The sequence below is a fragment of the Camelina sativa genome, chromosome 16 (genome assembly GCF_000633955.1).
Source record: "Camelina sativa cultivar DH55 chromosome 16, Cs, whole genome shotgun sequence".
In the NCBI taxonomy this organism is placed as follows: domain Eukaryota; kingdom Viridiplantae; phylum Streptophyta; class Magnoliopsida; order Brassicales; family Brassicaceae; genus Camelina; species Camelina sativa.
In genome coordinates this window covers 3,236,823-3,256,983 of record NC_025700.1, presented here as the reverse complement: position 1 = coordinate 3,256,983, position 20,161 = coordinate 3,236,823, and the positions used below count along the sequence as shown (strand labels likewise).

The following is a 20,161-nucleotide window of genomic DNA, read 5'->3' as shown; positions in this document are numbered from 1 at the left end:
GATTGGTTTCTCATTTGGTCTAAGTCTTGATTCAGAGGGATTCAGCAGCTGAAGCAGAGCCAACTTGCCAAGTTGTTTGTTTTGGCTACTTTTTTTTTCTTTGGATTTGTTCAAGTATTGTGATGGTTGTAAGCTTTATTTTGCGGCTGAAGCTTTTATGGTTATCTTTATTTTGCGGATTAATACAATGTTTCTAGGGAATTGTGGTTTAAATTTAATGAATCTTTGGTTGATAAAAGTTCTTATACAAATCTTACAACTGATCCTCTTAAATGCGTGTATGGAACAGAACTATCATAATTGCTTTTCAAAACTTAAAACTTTCAAAATTAGTGTACTCTTCACGTTTGGTTATTGAAAGAGGGACATCGAAGAGGGAGAAGTGATTACAAAATCTGGAGATGTTATGGGCCATTCATAATTCAGGATGGTACAAGAAAGGGAAGTTTTTGTTTCGAATCTTTAAGATGGATCTTGAGAGTAGGAGGAAGTGGAAAAGAGTAGATTCTCTTGGAAAAAATGATATGGTTGGTTACCTTTGGTCTGGAGACACACAAAGAACATATATCAATGGTGGTTCCATCTTTTTTTTTTTGTTGAAGATGATCTTTGGCCAGGTCAAAAGAAATGCGATGTGTTCAATCTTGCGACAAGTACAATCACGTTGGCTAAACCAGTACGTCATAGTCTTTTGGAGGTGACTGGGCGATGGTTTTTTTTGCTAGACTATTTTTATTTATTTTATTTTTGTTGCAAAATTAAAATTCCGATCCCACCAAACATATACAGTTGATTATACAAATATTTTATTCCGCTTGACCAATAGAAAAAGTAAATTAGTAACTACCAAAAAACAAATATATAGAAAAAGTAAATTATTAGAATAGATAGAAAGGTAGGCTTAACCTAACTTGGTAGTCTGGTAGACGAGGAACCTAAGAGTTAGAGAATCAGAGAGAAGAAGAGATGACGTCTCCAGGAGACGTCGACTGGTCGGAGATGTGTTCCGATACCATGCAATTGATTTTCGAAAGCTTAAGCTGTTCAGATTTTCATCGAGCAAGAACCGTTTGTTCAAAGTGGTACTCTGCTTCGACATCATGCGTTGCAGCATCATGGAATAGGTATCCATGGCTGATACGTTTCCCGGAAATATATTCCGTCTCGAAACCTTTCAATGATCTGTTCACTAAGTTGTCTGACACAACCTCTTGTAAGCTGTTAGATCCTCGAGAAGGAAAGACTTACAGGACAAGATGTCTCGGAAACATATTGTCCGAGAGCCGTTGCCTCGCGAGTTACGGTATCTGGATACTGATGATGAATCCGAGTCTCGGTTTCTACGTCTTGAACGTGTTTACCTGCGAGAGAATCGATCTTCCGTCTCTATCACTCCGAGGTGAAGTGAGATTCCAAAGAAAAGACGATGGTGGGTTATTCCTCGAACACTCTTGGTTAGATCGTGAGACGATCATCAACAGGTATATCGAGACGGCTGTTTTGTGGATCGATGAGAAAACGAAAGATTTTGTCGTTAGTTGGATTTACAATGCTCATCAGTAATTGTTCTCATACAAGAAAGGAGATGATTCTTGGTGGCACCTTGAAGGAACAAAGTGTTTACATATGGCTTACAAGGACCAAAAGCTCTGTGTTTATACTTCTGATCATCACATCAAGATTCTTGATTACGCTGGTGATACCCCGGTAGAGATCATCGAAGAAAACCCTTATTTGAATCATCCGTTTAACTATGATCCGAAACCGTGGGAATTCATTTGGAAGAGGAGATTAGCGATCACGACTTCAGGAGATGTTCTAATCATTCTGAGCTTAAAAGGATTCCTTGAGTACGAAGAGAAACGTTTGTTCTACATCTTTAAGATGAATCTACAAGGCAAGGAATGGGAACGAGTAGATTCTCTGGGCAATGAGATATTGGTTTTTGGTGATGGGATCACATTGGCAGTAGCATCAGGTAAAGAAGAGATTCGTGGAGGAGACATCTATTTCGTTCCTGATGATGTTTGGCCGCCTCAGGCCANACATATGGCTTACAAGGACCAAAAGCTCTGTGTTTATACTTCTGATCATCACATCAAGATTCTTGATTACGCTGGTGATACCCCGGTAGAGATCATCGAAGAAAACCCTTATTTGAATCATCCGTTTAACTATGATCCGAAACCGTGGGAATTCATTTGGAAGAGGAGATTAGCGATCACGACTTCAGGAGATGTTCTAATCATTCTGAGCTTAAAAGAAGTCCTTGAGTACCAAGAGAAACGTTTGTTCTACATCTTTAAGATGAATCTACAAGGCAAGGAATGGGAACGAGTAGATTCTCTGGGCAATGAGATATTGGTTTTTGGTGATGGGATCACATTGGCAGTAGCATCAGGTAAAGAAGAGATTCGTGGAGGAGACATCTATTTCGTTCCTGATGATGTTTGGCCGCCTCAGGCCGACCTTCAAAGTAGTCCCGGTGCTTTTGATCTTGCAACAACCAATTTAGGATGGACTCTACCTCTACCTTATTGTTACATTTCCAGCATTCCCTTTCGCTGGATTGTTCCAGGGATCTTATAAGAATGTATCAACCGCGGTTTCTTTTTAGTTTCCAATTTTATTTCTATTTATTTATTTCATTACTCTTTGATGTCTTGCTTACATATATGTACATCCACAACTTTAATTAGTTAAGCACAGTTTTCAAGAATCATAGTATCTATGTGACTTTTGCATCTCTTCAATCTAGTTGAAGTAGTCAAGAATGAAGAAACGTTTATTTTGTTCTGACTTCACCAGAGGTGGATTATGTTCTTATTGGAATTGTATTATGAAAGTACTTGCTAAGCAAAACTTTTAAAGAACGTAAATTCAAAAATTTGAGCAAGGTTGACTTCATCTATCTATGTGCTGACTTATGGTGTTGTGGCTGATCAGGGCTGTTCATAAACTCTAGGCTGTCTCACAATAGGAGAAATCAACTTCCAAACTGTATTCAAACCCCAAAATCAATATTAAAAAATGGCTATCTTTCATAGTCTCATTTTTTGTTTTATAAATATATATTCCTGCGGCAAATCATTCATCTCCTAACCTCACCCATGTGCTTGTCTACCCATCAGTTCTCAATCTGTAAGGATACAGTTTCATAGTCATGATTTGAAGTTTGTTGCAGTCTAGGGCAGAGACTTTTCAATATTCCAAAGACACAAATATTAATAGATTCAGTCCTATGTTTTAAAATTTAAATGATTTGATTTTGATGATTTTGGAGAACTTGTTATGATTTTATTATATTGTAGAAAAAAAAATCAAATCTCATTTGATACCATTATATCTAGACTTAACTAAGAAATTTCTCTATAATATAAAGTTTTTAAACAATAGATGTATTTTAAAGTAAATTTTTAAATCACTAATTTAATAACATTAATTTTCTTAGGATTCTTTAAAATCTATGATTTAATAACGTAGAATTTGTTATGTTTGATTGGATACATCCTCTAATAGTTCTCTCGTCTCTCCAAACCAAACCCTAAATTATTTTACATTCATATGAATTCTTTTTCTTTTACGTGGGACGACAATGTCTGAAAATCATGATTGGTCAAATCTTTGTCCGGATCTCTTGCGATCGATCTTCAAAATCTTAAACAATAAGGATTTTCATCGAACAAGAACAGTCTGCTCAAACTGGTACGTCGTGTCCGCAACATGTAAGAGAACTCTGTATCCATGGCGAATTCTATTGAGAAAGAACTCTAGTTTGTTATACGATCCCGAAGATGACGACAAGATCCGAGAATTCGAACATCCCGAACTCGACTTATCAGAGTATTCCAAAACCAAAACCTATTGTATCGCTGTCTCCAACAACTGGCTCCTGGTGGCAGATCTTCGTCTAAATTTCAATCTTTTGAACGTGTTTACTAAGGAAAAGATTCACCTCCCGCCTCTGGAGTTATCGTTTCTTGGGATCGAACAAGATAATGACGACTTAGAGGAGTGCGAGTACTACATCGATCGTGGGGACATGGTATCAGGATCAGCTGTTGTGTGGATTAACGAGAGAACAAGGGATTATGTCGTCGCTTGGGCTTACAAACGAAACTTCTTGTTCACGTTCAAGAAAGGAGATGAAGCATGGCGAAGGAATCTTTAAGGCACAAAGTGTAGTGATATGGCGTTTAAGGATAATAAGCTTTATGTGTTTACTCTTGAGCACTACGTCTCTGGAGATTCCTCGAGAGAGTCCCTCGAAAACCCTTATCTTAATCATCGGTTCAGCTTCGAGATGGCACCAGTGCCCGCTTAGATAAGGGACAAGGGGTGCGACCGCCCGGTTCATGCAAATAATGTAAGATTAAGAGACAAAAATAAATAAATAATGCAAGATAAAGAGATACAAAAAAAGAAATAATAGAAGATAAATGGGCACAAAAAAATAATGTAAGATAAAAGAGGCAAAAACAAAATTTGTAACACAAAAATAATTCATTAAAATATGTTTTAATGATTTATTTTTACTATCTTCTATAATTATCTCAACTTACTCCAACGTAGAATGAAAATAAATTTTTATAATCTTATCAAGTGTTTATATATTATCAAAATGAAATCCATATTTTTTTAACATATAACAGAGGTTAAAAATAAAAATTGGTGTTTCATTCAAAAAAAAATTGCCTAGGGACCCCCTAAAAACCTTCAGCCGGCACTGGATGGCACTGACGGAAAGCATTTGGAAAAGGAGATTACTGGTCACGAACAAGGGAGAGGTTATGGTCATTCAGAGCTCTAGAGTGTGCAAAGACAAGTATGTGTTTCAAATCTTTAAGATGGATTTTGATATTGGGAAATGGGAAAGAGTAGACTCTCTTGGAGATGAGATGTTGATTTTTGGTCATGGAGTCACTGTAAGAACATCTGTCGATGATGGTGGTTCCATCTTTTTTGTTGGAGATGATCTTTGGCTAGATCAAAAACATTGCGGTGTGTTCCATCTTACGACAAGTACGGTCACATGGTATGAACAAATAGGTGATGCTTACTCGGAGATTCCGCGGTGGTTTTTTCCTGGATATGCTTAAAGTATGTTGAAGGAACCGAATGGGAAAGAGTGTATCTTATATAATATTTATATACGATAAGGTTTTTTCTAACTTTGCCTATGGATGCGACATTTGGTATTCTATTTTTGCGATACATGTACTTTATATTAATTTTAAGTTTGATCCTCTAAATGTAAATTTATCTATATTAACATTTTTGAAGTATATTTTGTGTTATGTCCTTTAAGTTTTACTTATTAAATTTTTTTTTACAACATTAACCCCTAAACAATTTCCAAAAATAACATTGCACAGAAACTCATTTCCTAAAACATCTTAAATCAAACCAATTTTGTTACGTTTATTCGTATAAAATCTAGACAACATCTATAAATTTTGATTTTTCCAAAAATTACTCTACCCATTAAATTTTATTCCCATAAAATATCCAAAACTATCTTTAGAGATGATACAATCTCTCAAATTTAAAGGATATAATCGATTTTCCATAACAAAAAATTTACAATCGCCATAATTATTTTGACATTAATAAAGTTCTGCTTAATCTAGATTTTAATCTGCGGTACACTGCGTGACAATATTTTTACAACAAAAAAAACTAAATTTTAAAAAATTGTATTTTTTTGATAATTTTGTTTCTTTTGCAAAAAATAAATTTCATTTTTTGTAAAGAAAGTTATTTTATTTACAAAATTGATCTCTACATATTTGCAAAAAAAACTATAATCAATTTATGTGAAATCGACAAAATGAGTTAGTTTCCTAAAATCATCCATATGATTGAGATTAGAAAAATGTTATAAACTCCGCCAAATTGGAGCTTAATCCCTGATTAAGCGCTGAGATGTTGATGAAAGATGGGATTAAGGGACCGATGAAATTAAGAACAAAAATGAAAAAAAAAATGCAGAAAATTAGAAGAGGAGGTCGGGAAGAAGAAGTAAATGAGGGAGAAAATCTTTGATTATAAGAATGAAAGCTTTTAAAAATCATAAGTGATGTTGGTGTTTCTAACGTGGGTTTGGTGATAATTTATATTTGGAACGTTAGTTTTGTTTTATTAAAGCAGACTATTTTACATTTTCAATTGATTCAATAGTACATGCTAGGTTTAAAATTATTGTCATATGAGTTCTAAATTTATTAACTTGCATATTCTACTCATGTTATATATTTATTAACAATTTTAAAAAATTACTTCCGACATATCTCTATATTGTTCTACATAAAAAAACACAATTATGCGGTGGACCACAGGTCAAAACCTAAATAATATTTTAACATCTATATTAAAAATAAAATAAAAACTTAATCATTTTATTTTAAAAAAACATAAAGTTATATATAAAAAATTAAAATCGTCTCGGTAAATCAAATAAATATTGATAACTAAAAAAATCTAAAAATTAATAAAACAATAACAAAATAACAAACCAATACAACATAAAATTTAGATTTTATGAATTATAGTCCCGCGGTATACCGCGGGTTAAATCATAGTTTACTTAGAAAAGTGTTCATTTCTTTTATCTTCTACCAAATCTTTAATTCTTTTGGGTTTGTATTATTTAGTATTATTTCATAGCAATACTCTATATAATTTACTTTGGTAAAAAATGTAATCCATCTTACAAGAATATATCTCTTTTAATTTAAACAATTTGTAAATTATTCACTAATTTTCCTTTAAATTTCTTTACTCTTTGTTTACCAAATCTTTAATTATTTTTGGTTTTTTATTTAGTATTATTTCATAAAGATCTTAATAGTTTACTTTTATTAAAGAAAAAGTAATCTACTTTACAAGAATATATTTATTCCATTTTGTTTTTACGATTTATAAATTCTTCACTAATTTTTAAATCACAATCGTAACTTTATTAATTAACTATTTTTATCGGTTTCACATGTCAATATATACTATATATTAAACTATAATAAAGTAGAGTTCTGAGAAATTGTCATTTGGCACCACTCTATTTTATTAACATGTGTCATTTTGTTTTCAATTTTAATGAAATAAAAGACACATTATTGCTAATCTAAAACTAAATTGTCTACACACATATTTTAATTTGAGACATTTTATTTGTTCAGTTTCTTTAGGTTATATTTACTTCGCTCAATCAATAACCTTTAAGACATTATATGTGGACGTTTTCTTTTGTTCAAAGTATTCATGTTGCAATAATGCATATGACATAATTAATTACAATTATTATACTTTATAACTGTATTTATTGTCATGAATGTATTTACTCAGAATAATGTGTCAATGGAATTTCTTACAAACTTTATAAAATGTGTAGTGTATTATATAAGATCTAATGCTCACATGACTAATAACGAAAAAAACGATCATGCACTATATGTTTTTCTTTTCCCATCATTTTTCCATGGTACTTTATTTTATTTTTGTCTTATGAAGTATTTAAACAAATAATGATGTCTTGCAGTATGATGATTAACAGATTAATATATCGATGACTATTTGAAGAAATCATTTAAAAAAAAATGTCAATGATTATTTTTTTGTATGAGAGGCTTGTCAATATTTATTAGCCTCTTTCAAAGGATTATGTTTTATGATAGTCATGATTTAAAGTTTTTGCATTGTTTTGTAATGTATTTTTCTTTTCAAACTATAGTTGGAAGTCTTCAGTGATGAAGATGAGCCCAATGCTAAAGCACAATCTCTTTGGCTTTGAACATTCTCTCATAATATTATGGTTGTAAGTCCCTTAGATTCCTCTCTTAGGTCCTCTGATCTTCAACTACAATATATTTCTAAGTTTATGTTTCGTAAATTTGCTTTCTTTTTCGTTTTTAAAAGTTTTTTATCCCCATTACAAAAAATATTTTACTTTGCCTAATTTTACCGTGTAATGCATATATACATGATAAAAAAATCACGTACTTCTTTATGCTTTTTTGAAATCACTTCCCAAACTTTACAACATCCTTTCGCATTACACATAAAACATTACCAAGACCTATTGAAAATATTTAATATATATATATATATATATATGTGTGTGTACATATTGTAATCTCAATACTTTTATTATAGATATATGTCAATCGTTAAAAGTGGTATAAATTAACATGTAGATTAACTTGTACAAAAACAAGACTACTTTTATATCGCACTGGTATTGTTTGAGTTATCAATCATACCTCATGTCTATTTTCCTGTAACCCTTGCTAATATCTGTCATTATGCCAAAAAAAAGCTTACACCATTTCCAATGGTTATCTATATTTTTTTTGGTTTGAATTTCTATTTTATATTTAAGGTATAATTTTGAAGAGATATGATTTATTATTTAGAGTATACGATTAAAAGTATGATGCAATTTTAGTATTTTAAAAATTTTTAAAATGATGTGCTAAATTTAAAACGAAAACTTATTTTTATGCAATTTGTGAAAATTGTTCTTTTAACATGCACACTTCATAATTATAAACTTATAAATGTATATATTTAAATTCTTTTGAATGCATATATAAATAATTTCATGTATATTTTATATATAATTTAATGAAAAAATTATTTTACATACAAAATATTTGATTTTATAACCCAGACATCTGCGTAGATAACTTTCTAGTTCTTTAGATGATGATGATGATGAGATGAGATGTTGTTGGTTTTTGGTGATGGGTTCATCAACAGCAACAATTATATCTATTTCGTTGCTGCTGATGTTTGGCCGCCTGTGTCTAAGCCAACCTTTAAAGGTAGTACCGGTGTTTATGATCTTGCTACGACCAAAATAAGCTGGTCTCGGTTCGCTTTTTGCTTGTCCAACGTTCGCTGGTTTGATCTGATAAGAAAATATGATTAACCTCGGATTCATTCGTTTCCCCCTTACTCTTTCATGTTCTGTTTACATAAATCCACATTGCGATTAAGCACAGTTTCAAGGATCAAAGAATCTAATCTAGTAGAATCTTTCCTTTTGCTCTGACTTCATCATAGGATGTACATTGGATTATGTTTAATGAATGAACTTGATAAGAACAAGTTTATAAAGAATTAATGACCTCAATGATTCTGTATTAACTTCAAAACTTCTAGCAATAATGTGATCATATCATTTTCACTTCATCTAATCTATCTGTCCACTTCTGCTGCTGTTGGCTGAGGTTGTTCATAAACTCTAGGCTGTCTCACAATAGGAGAAATCAACTTCCACACTGTATCAAACCCATAAAAACCCAAACTCAGTAAACAAATATGGCCTTCACTTTACCTAATTGGTATAAGGAACATCTGTTAGATCAAGAGCTAACTTACGGTAAATCGCTGCAGCAAACCACTCGTTCACTATCTTCACCCATGTGCTTGTCCACCCAACATCAATGCTCCATCTGTGTGTGTTACATAAATAATACACTTCACAGTCATGATTCTGAGTTTTGTTGTTTCAGATGGGAATATGCAGATGGGAATTGTTTCCTTACTCTCGAGATGAATGTGAAAGGTTCCAGCTAATAAACAACATGGCAAAGTACATTGCTCCTAAGGAGAACACAAGGTGGAAGAATCCATAGCTATATGGTATATCTTCTTCTTCTTTAGCTTCATCTTTACGGAACTCGAACTGTAATCAAGATTAAAATGTCTCTTGCCGAAAAATATTGATTTTTTAAAGCTGAGATTGAGAATGTAAACTTACCCTGAAGGATTCTGAATCGATCCCAGTTGAAAATGTTGCCATCACAATGGCGCCTATAGCTATAAGGAAACTCTGAACAAAGGAAAAAGAACAAAAGTTAGATAAAATTTCTAAGTAAGAAAGAACTTAAGAAGAGGCTTTGAGCTCTTACCAGTATTGTAACCCAATCAGTATGACCGTTTTGAGTCTGCGCATTGCATTTTGTATGTAAAGGTTCGCTGATACAGAACTTGTACTTTTAGTAATGCTTTGAAGAAGAAGTAACCAAACAAAAGTCTGATATTGGTTCTTTCTTTACCTTCTGATCGCAGACCAACATAGGAAGACAATGTAGGAAGCCATAATCCCGGAAGACAAAAGTCCTTTATTCTTCACCTCAAATGCAAAGCATCAGAATTCAAAGCAGAGATCAATCATTTTGTTATCAATATCATCAAGCAAAAGTTTGGAAATGTAGTACCTTTGAATGCAAGGACATAACCATCATAACGGTTAGAATAACAACAGTGCATGAGATGAAGAACATATTGAGGACACAAGCAGCATAAAAGTAGTACATCACTGCGATCCCGGAAACAGAACCAATGTAGAATACTGTTGACATGACCAATCCAAAAGAACAGCTGCAGAAAACATATACAGTATTAACTAACAAGTGATATATCAACATAGATACAACACTTTGTAAATGATTGAGACTTGCTTACCTATGCTTACTTTGGTCATGTGGCATCCAATAGTTATTCCACCAAGTGATGAATTCGATAACACTTACAAGTTGAAGACCAAGAAATATCCTGCAACCATAGAAAATGGTATGAGAATCATGTGTTTCTCTAGAGAGCAGCTTAAAAGTTGATATTACCCTGCACCAACACGCGCGATTTCACCTGTAAAGAAAACATCATCGTCGTGATCCAAAACCGATCAGATCAAATGGAAAAGATTACAGAGCCACTACAGTGAGATAGAAACGTACCGTAGATTTGGATGTAAAGCTGAGGTATGAAGAAAGAAGCTACCATAGCTAAAACAAGCAAGAGAAACTTGAAGCTCCAGTAATTCGAGTGCCAACTATTTTGAAATTCGTGGAGTTTCCTTGTGTTCCATGTTGACAGGAACATAACAAGGTAAAATATCTTATGTGTTAAAGGATACAATACAAGGGTACCTATATAACATTACCAATTATTTAACATTATGACTCTTATCAGCAAAAGATTTCATATTTTCAGGATACGAAACATCCTAGACTCACGCGGAGTACTCCAAGCGTATGGAAACAATCACTTCCTTCAGGTCCGCAACTACTGACATCTGCATTTGATGATTTCAACTTAGAGAGTATATTTAAATTCAAACGTTTTATTATACATATCTCAAAACGTTTTATGACTTTTACGTGGAAGCAAGGCTAGAGCCTTTTGTGCGTAGTCACGGATAAACCAAGCGCATAGGTTTATAATCAAGAAGATGGTTCCGTAGACATAACGAGCTCTCAACGACTTGTTTTTCTCTTGGTAGTAATAAAGACTCCTCTGTTCTATTTCCCTTATGAGGTCATCAAGATGAGCAGCCTCTAAATCACCAGGACTGATCTGTAGTGATCTCGTCCGTGTAGCAGCAGCTTCCGCTGATCCATCCATTCTCAAAACCTACAAGAGATTGAAAATCGAAAAGAAAAAAAAAAAGAAAAATACTGTAAAAATGTAGAGAATAATAGTGTTTCTTATAAATGCTACTTTGCACTTTACAGAATTCTAAGAAGTATGAACTAAAGCTCTCTTGTCTAATAATCAATTCTTATCTCTAATCCAACAGTTTTATCTGAATTAGATGACAAAGAAGAACCTCTAAATAAAAAGTATTTAAAACATTGAATTAAGAAAGTTTTCATGTTCAAAACAGAGGTAAATTTACCTTAAAAAACACTCCATATCACAGGACTAATAGATAAAGACAATTTGAAAGCATTGAACTTTCATGAAAGTTTTTTTTTTTTTTTTTTTTTTTTTTTTTTTTTTNTTCTCCTATTTAGGCAATGTTGATCATGTTTTGCGATTTTGTAAAGTGTAGTCAAGAACATTATTATCATCCTCAAAAAAAAAAAAAGAGACATTTTTATTTCAGAAATATAAGCCAATGATGTCTCTTCTAACCAGCAACACAATTCCGCCTAGCGATTGATAAAATCTCTAGAATCTAAAGGCAAAGAACAAGAACATCAAAATTTTACATATCAAAAATAGGAAATCCAAAACAGAGAATCAGACTGCCCATAACCATTATTATATCAGTAATTAAAGAAAAAGAATTTAAATTTCCGGTTAAAAATCTGACCTTTTTTTTTTGGCTCTGGTTAGAATTTTGCTTATGTAAAACTAGACACAGAAGCTAGAGAATGAGAAGGACCAAGGAAGAAGAAGCTTGAGTGTTCTCTGACACACGATAATCACGCAGAGAGTATAAAGAAGAAGCAGCGGTTCGAAACTCAAAAAGATTTTAAAATATGCTTTGGTGTGTGATTCCATGTAAACGATTCCATTGTTCTGACTTGTGCACTTCTGTTTCTAGCCGTACGATTTAATGACCTCTCCTATCTTCATTTGCTTTTTTTTGTCCTTATTTTATTATATTTATCTCCAAAAATGTAGTAAAGAAAATTTGGATCGAACATTTTTAAAAGAAATGTATTTCCGCTTGAGTGTTGGGTTTTATGTTTAATGATATTAGTCAACATCACATGAAAACTTGCTACTTTGAGAACTTTGAATGTTTGTCAATTTAAACAATTAAATAAAGAAGAAACAATTCCCCGAGCACGAGGAAATGGTTACAATGGACAGCCACGTCGTGTTTTTTTTTTTTTGGGTGGATTAATTAATAAAACGAACAAATAACGTGGAACTTTCTTAAAGTAAAATCCATGATTACTTGTGGTTTAACTAGAAGTTTTGGAAGTGTGTTAATCAACAACACGAGACATTAAATTTTCTTGCCTACACAAGATTTAATTTTCTCGTTAAGCTAATTCATCATCAACCTCTCCAAACTCTTCTTCATTCGCTAGCTTTTCTATTTTACTACTTTATTTATCCCAAAACAATTTGACTAGTGACTCGAACTTACATGTTTAAGAACATTCTTAAAGTTTCGTTTTATTTTGTCATCTAATCCATGGTTACTGTACTTGTGTGGTTTATCTAGAAGTTTTGGTAGTATGTAGTGTATAATGTGTAAATCAACCAAGACATTACAATCAAATCATGGGACATGGAGAGTTTGACCAATTAATAGGCCAAATCACTCTGTTGAATCCGAAAATTTATTAAATTAACAATTACGTTTCCTTGATTATGGTTTAATGGCATGGACAAAAGACGTGAAGACAAAAAGAGTTTGGTTAATAATCTTGACTTTTATTCACCACGCGATTTTTGGACCCTGATTTGCTTTCTTTTTTCGGGAAACATAATTAAAGCATTAATCAATCTTACTACTCACTTGATCCATCAGTTTTCTTTTAATCTACTGCTTTCGGATGAAAAACTCTTGTAGATTTCTTACAAGTAATCGGATATTGCCTCTCTCACGGTGCTCTCGGAATCTCAAATCCTGTTGTGTCTGTTAATTGTTGAACAAACGGTTTCTAGACCAAAGCGTACCCTTAATCTTATTGAATAAGGCTCTTAAATAGCCAAAGCAAAACAACCACACCTCCTTATCATACGGAGGATTTTCTACAACAACGAAACAAACTAGAACGTGTACTTAGCAACAATTAAGCAACTACTCCTACAAATGTGGAGCCATTATTGAAAGACAAAGACTTAATCAACTAACAAATTCCTTCCCTAAACTGTTTTGCTGCAAGCAGGAACAGTTTATCTTGGTACTTCAACCAACCCGAGCATCTCCCTTAGCTTCATGAACGTCTCTAACTTCAATGGTTTACTCATGATGTCTGCCAATTGGTGTTGTGTGCCACAATGTATCAGCTTCACTTTGCCTTCTCCAGTTAGCTCCCTTAAGTAGTGAAAACGAACCTCGATGTGTTTGTTGCGACCATGATGAATTGGATTCTTTGAAAGTTGAATGGTTGAATTGTTGTCACACTTGATCGTGATGCATTCTTCAAGACTTTCTCCAAGTTTTCAAGCACTCTAGCCATCCAGACAGCTTGTGTTGCACATGACACAGCTGCTATGTATTCAGCCTCCGTAGTAGATAATGCCACGATAGACTGCTTCTTTGAACTCCACGAGACTGCACCTCCAGCTAGCATAAAAACATAACCTGAGGTACTCTTTCGATCATCCAGGTTTCCAGCATAATCACTATCCGTGTTAGCATGAAACCCATTGTTTCCTCCTCGCTTGTACAAGATACCAAACTCTGCAGTATTTTTCACATACCTTAGAACTCGATTCAACACTTTAAAGTGAGCCTCTGTCGGATTCTCCATATAGCGACTAGCTAGACCCACCACAAATGTCAGATCTGGTCGTGTGACAGTGAGGTACATCAAGCTCCCAATCATCTGCTTGTAAAGAGTGGTATCGAAAGCTGCTCCTTCTCCTTTCTTAGACAGTTTAACTCCTGGAACAATAGGATTGTTTACTCCATTGCAAGCACTCATCTCGAATCTCTCTAAGGCTTCCTTGGCAAACTTTCTCTGGCAAATGTAGATCCCTTTTTCTTTCTGTTGTATCTCAACACCTAGAAAGTATCTCATTTTGCCAAGATCAGTCATGTCGAAGTTTCTCTTCATTGATTCCTTGAAGTTATTGATCAGCAACTCACAATTTCCTATAAATATCAGAACATCAACATACAGACTTACAATGAGGATTTGGCCTTGCTTTTCTGTCTTGACGAACAAGGTGTGCTCTGATTCACTCTTCTCAAATCCTTCCCTGATGAAATAACTCTCTATCTTACTGAACCAAGCCCTTGGAGCTTGTTTCAGTCCATAGAGGGCTTTTCTCAGTTTATAGACTTTTCCTTCACTTCCTCTCTTCAAGAAACCTTGAGGTTGATCAATGAACACCGTCTCTTGCAACTCTCCATGTAATAATGCGTTTTTAATATCAAGTTGATAGATGTTCCAGTTCTGATATGCTACTATTGCGATGATCATCCGAATGGTATCCCACCTTGCGACTGGTGCATAAACTTCATTGTAGTCAACACCGGACTTCTATACAGTTTGTGTCTTCAGGGTGATCGACAAGCTCCCATGTCTGGTTTTTCTCGATTGCGTCTATCTCAGCTCTCATGGCTTCTCTCCATATCAGAAACTCCACTGCTTCATCAAACGTTGTGGGATCTCTAACTGCAGTGATGGCTTGAAGTGCCATAGACTCTTCTCCGGCAGAGATTAGACCACACTCATAGTCCTGCAGGTAAGCAGGGCGTCTTACATCTCGTCTGTTCCTAGCAACTGCAGTCGGTTCCTCATATACTGCATCTTCTTCTTCTACATCTACTGCATCTTCTTCGTCTGCAGGTGCTGGAACCTCCTCATTTAAGAACTCCTCTTGATCTTCGCCATTCTCCCAAGTAAGTACTTTAAACTCTGCATTTGCGGCATCCACATCATTCCTTCCCCAATCCCAATTCTTTGTTTTTTCGAAGACAACATCTTTGCTCACTAGAATTTTCTTTGAAATGGGATTGTACATACGGTAAGCTTTTGATTCTTCACTAAAACCCAAGAAGATGCACTTACAGCTTTTGTCATCCAGCTTGGTTCTCTTTGCTTCCGGTATATGAACATGGCCGATGCAACCAAACGCTTTGAAGTGTTTCACGTCTGGCTTAATCCCATTCCAAGCTTCTCCAGGTGTTTGATTCTCCAAAGATGTCGTAAGACTGAGATTCAGAATATATGTTATCCATTTGACTCCTTCAGCCCAGAACTCTTTTGGCATCTTCTTCTCCGTGAGTGTGCTTCGAACCAGGTTCATGATGGTCTGATTTCTCCTTTCAGCCACACCATTCTGTTGGGGAGTGTAAGCAGCAATGAGTTGTCGTTTGATCCCATGAGTCCTACAGAACTCATCGAACTCATTGGAACAGAACTCTACTCCTCTATCTGTTTTGAGACAATATATCGACACACCAGATTCCTTCTCTACACTAGCTTTGAATTTCTTGAACATGCTAAAGGCTTCTGATTTTTCTGCGATGATATAACTCCACATCTTCCTACTATAATCATCGATGAAAGTAAGGATATACCTTTCGTGGCCGATTGATGCAGGAGTGATCGGTCCACAAATGTCAGCATGAATTAGCTGCAGGTTCCTTGTAGCTCTCCAAGAACTTTTCTTTGGAAATGACCATTTCTTTTGCTTTCCCACCAAACAGTTTTCACACACCTTCTTTGTTGCTTCAATGTGTGGAAGTCCTCTAACCATCTTCTTGTGACTCAACATGTGTAAGCTAATGTAGCTTAGGTGTCCGAATCTGCAGTGCCAAAGATGAGCATCTCCCGTTGCTTCAACCTGGAGACAAGAGTCTGCTCCTACCACTTGTGCCGGGATTATGAACATTTAGTTTGTGCTCATTGCAGTTTCGACGATGAGTCCTCTTGATGAGTGATAGATCTTGCATACATTATCTTTTATGAGGATTGTAAGGCTCCTTTCTTGCAGATGACCTATGCTCAAGAGATTGTTTCTAAGCTCTGGAACATAGTACACATCCTGTATGATTTGAATCATACCATTCACCCTGATCTTTATACTGCCTATCCCTTGCACCCTCATTCGAGCACCATTTCCCAGCTTCACAGAGTGACGAAAGTTCATGTCCATCTCTGACAACCACTTATTGTTGCTGGTCATGTGGTTGCTGCAACCGCTGTCTAGGAACCACAAGTCTTCCATCTTAGAGCCGTTGAGTTCAGCGTGTGCCATGAGTAGTAGTTCTTCTTCTTCTTCTTCACGGAGCTTTGCTTCTTTTTCTTTGTTCTTCGACTCACTGATTTCTTCTTTCTCTTTGTTGCAGATTTAATCAAGAAATCAATTCTCAACACAAAGATCCTGAGGAAAGTGTGACTTTAACTAACCTATCTTCTTGTAGAAATAAAATCTAAAACTTTGAGCTGAACAAGATAGAGAAAAAGAAAGAGAAACGAAGTACAACATAGAGCATTTGTATGTTGTTTTATGGCTTTGTCTGTGCACCAAGATTTGGAGTTTGAATTCAACGTAATTCACTTGCTTCTCTGCTCCATGACATTCAAATTGAAAATGTCCCAACTTATGACACTTGAAGCACTCGATCAAGGAATTGTCAAAACCTTTCTGCCTCGACCTCTGCCTCTATCTCGTGATGTTTATCCTCTTCCTCTTCCTCGAGTTCCACTCCAATCTTTGAACTCTGAGGTCACCTTCAAGACATTGTCGCTGCTGCTGGATCCTTTTGCATGTTTCACTATTTTTTGCTCATGACACAACAATGAGCTTTGCAAAGCATCCACAAAAAGATATTCTATGTCTTTGGACTCCTCGATAGAACACACGATGTAGGTGAATTTTTCAGAGAGTGTTCGCAAGATCTTCTCAACGATTTTGTTGTCTGGCATGTCCTCTCTCACGTTCCTTATGTCTGTTGCCACCAACAAAACTCTTCCGAAATACTCTGTGATGGTCTCTGCCTCTTTCATCTCCAGAACCTCAAACTCTCTTCGCAGACGTTGAAGCTGAGCTCTCTTCACACGCTCATTTCCCTGATATTTTGATTTTAGGGAATCCCACATCTGCTTAGCGGTATTTTTCTGGATGATTGTCTTGAGGATGGACTTGTCAATCGCTTGGAACAGGTAGTTCTTCACTTTCAGATCTTTGAGCTTTTTCTCAGCGAGCTCCTGTCTCTGTGCTCCGTTGAGAACCACCCCTCTAGCTGGCTCGACATAGCTTTCCTCTATTAGATCCAACCACTCCTTGGATCGTATGAGATTATCCATCAACATACTCCAATGTTCGAAATCTCCATCGAACTTTGGTATCGTTGTCACCACCTTCATGTCTGCATCATTCGACATGTTTCTCTCACTCAGTTTTCTGTAAACTCACAACTCTCAAATAAGGAATTTTGCTCTGATACCAGATGTTAATTGTTGAACAAACGGTTTCTGGACCAAAGCTTACCCTTGATCTTATTGAATAAGGCTCTTAAATAGCCAAAGCAAAACAACCACACCTCCTTATCATACGGAGGATTTTCTACAACAACGAAACAAACTAGAACGTGTACTTAGCAACAACTAAGCAACTACTCCTACAAATGTGGAGCCATTATTGAAAAACAAAGACTTAATCAACTAACAGTGTCACTCATCAACGCCAAGAAAGATAATACAGAGCTTAAAGGGATCCTCCATGATATAACTTTGTTATTTAACTCCTTTGCTTCTATCTCTATTGCTTTTATGTAAGGCAGTCCTTGTGGTTCTGGCTCTGTCAAAATCCTCCTTACTTGGAGTGTAAGACTCTCTTTTTAATTTAATCAAGGTTATGTTTGCCCCAAAAAAAAAAGATTCACCAAACATAATGTTTATGCAATTGGGGTAACTAAAAGATTCACAAAGGCTCTATCACACTTTACCTTAACCTTGTTTTCGATTACACTAGGTAATATCTCACACATATGCACGGGTTGTTGTATTAGTTATGTTAATTTATTTTAGTTTATGTAAAAACTAAACTATGAGAACTTTCTGAGAAGAAAATAAAGTTTTTAAAAATGGAATTTCTGAAAGTAGTATTTAAAAGATGTATTTTTGAAATTCTCCTTAAAATTACATATATAACAAACAAATTTTCTAAATATCAATAATACATTTTATTTATTCAAATTATCAAAATATACCAGTTATGTAAAAAAAATATTGTTAATGATAAAAATAAAAATTTACTATTATATTCAATATTTACCTTAAATATTTAATAATTAAATTGCAAAATTATTTTTGAAGTATCAAGTAAATATATTTCCTATAAAATCATATGAAATGCAATTAAAAATTCCAAATATTAATTTTATTTTTAATCTCTTTTATATTCACCTAAATTTAAGCTATATTGCTAGGTTAAATTCTAATGATTTCCTCTCTAGTAAAATTTTGGAAATGGAATATCAAATTGTTTTTTATATAGAAAATCATTAAATTACAAAATTTTGAATTAAAGAAACATTATAATGATCACTATATAATTATATTTTGGATTACAAGAACTAAATATAATGATGAGTATACAAATTCTCAAGAAAAAATTGGAGGTAAGAGAGTTAAAAATTTTGATTTAATAATTCTATTATAATAGTTAATTTTGTTAAAACATTGCATACTTATAAAAATAAAATATATATACATGTATGAAGATGATTTCTTTAGTTTGATTCCCTCATTGGGCTTTGATTGAAATTAGTGTTGTTGAATCTGCATCGATAATTGTTTTTTACAGCCACCAAATTTTTATTATACATATGTAACTGAAAATTGAAAATAATAAGGAGAGAAATACATTAAAAAAAAAAATTGAACAAAATATAAGATAAATCCAGCAAAATGTATAATTACACTCTTACCATGAGTTTTGAATTCATGCAAGTTCATAAACAAAACAAAGAAAATATTTAGAATTTGTGATATGGTGGATGATGATGATGTGAGAATGGTTATTTATAGGATTTCAAGGATGGAAGTTACATTTCTAAAATAATTTAATTAGAGGATTTTCAAATATAATTTATAGTGTGTTTGAGTGAAAATGAATGGAAAAAGTCAATTCATAATTTATGTAATTTCAGTTATAATTTAGTAGTAAAATATTGATTTAAAGTACATATTAATGTACATTATTACATTTTTATTAAATTAAAAATAAATATAATTTTTTAGAAATTAAATGCTAAATGGACCAGTAATAAGAGAACGAAACCTTATATAATCATATGAAATGCAATAAAAATATCCCAAAGATTAATTTAATTTTAAAAATTGAAAACAATATTAAATATATATAATACTTTCTAAATTAAAATATAGAATCAAACTCTTACAACACATATGAGATATAACAACGTTTGATATTGGTGGGGGAGGAGGAGAAAATGATTACTTATAAGAGGATAAACAAATTAGATAATGGAGATGAATCTTTAAAAATAAAACAAAAATAACAATGTAAAATATAGATAAGAACAATGTAAAATATATATCATGTAGTCTCTAAAATTAAAATTTAAATGATGATATTTCATTTGGTTTTTTGTAACCCATACAACAAAAATAAGAAATCGAAAACAAAAAATGATTAAGGTATTGTGGAAGAGAATGAGAGAATGAGAGAAGTGAAAATGAGAAAGTAAAAGAATGCTAAAATG

The 20,161-nt window shown here is 33.8% G+C and overlaps 2 protein-coding genes across 6 annotated transcripts; one reads left to right on the top strand and one right to left on the bottom strand.

The window, feature by feature from the left end:
* LOC104753286 (putative F-box protein At2g33190) lies at window positions 967–1,563 on the top strand. Its single transcript, XM_010475558.1, has one exon. The coding sequence runs from the start codon at window positions 967–969 to the stop codon at window positions 1,561–1,563; it is 597 nt and encodes a 198-aa protein (XP_010473860.1).
* Window positions 8,670–12,300, bottom strand: LOC104749553 (probable serine incorporator). Of its 5 annotated transcripts, none has more exons than XM_010471202.1 (14): window positions 12,104–12,300; window positions 11,160–11,418; window positions 11,004–11,080; window positions 10,743–10,902; window positions 10,629–10,653; window positions 10,471–10,560; window positions 10,224–10,386; window positions 10,062–10,138; window positions 9,915–9,981; window positions 9,764–9,835; window positions 9,549–9,688; window positions 9,382–9,455; window positions 9,129–9,281; window positions 8,670–8,967 (listed from the first exon to the last, which is right to left on the bottom strand). In XM_010471202.1, exons 2-13 carry the CDS (start codon window positions 11,407–11,409, stop codon window positions 9,199–9,201), a joined length of 1,278 nt encoding a protein of 425 aa, XP_010469504.1. In that variant the 5' UTR covers window positions 11,410–11,418; window positions 12,104–12,300; the 3' UTR covers window positions 8,670–8,967; window positions 9,129–9,198. The 5 variants fall into 5 exon arrangements, with proteins under 5 accessions (XP_010469504.1, XP_010469506.1, XP_010469508.1 ...); XM_010471204.1 differs by having other exon boundaries at window positions 8,670–8,908; XM_010471206.1 differs by having other exon boundaries at window positions 10,062–10,132.

Bases quoted from the DNA above. Each gene is read 5' to 3' on its own strand.
- LOC104753286 (XM_010475558.1), top strand. From the start codon at position 967: ATGACGTCTCCAGGAGACGTCGACTGGTCGGAGATGTGTTCCGATACC.
- LOC104749553 (XM_010471203.1), bottom strand. From the start codon at position 11,409: ATGGATGGATCAGCGGAAGCTGCTGCTACACGGACGAGATCACTACAG. The intron at 10,654-10,742 runs GTACGTTTCTAT...TTTTCTTTACAG, and splicing joins GCTTTACATCCAAATCTACG to GTGAAATCGCGCGTGTTGGT. The intron at 10,139-10,223 runs GTACTACATTTC...TTTGCATTTGAG, and splicing joins TTATGTCCTTGCATTCAAAG to GTGAAGAATAAAGGACTTTT.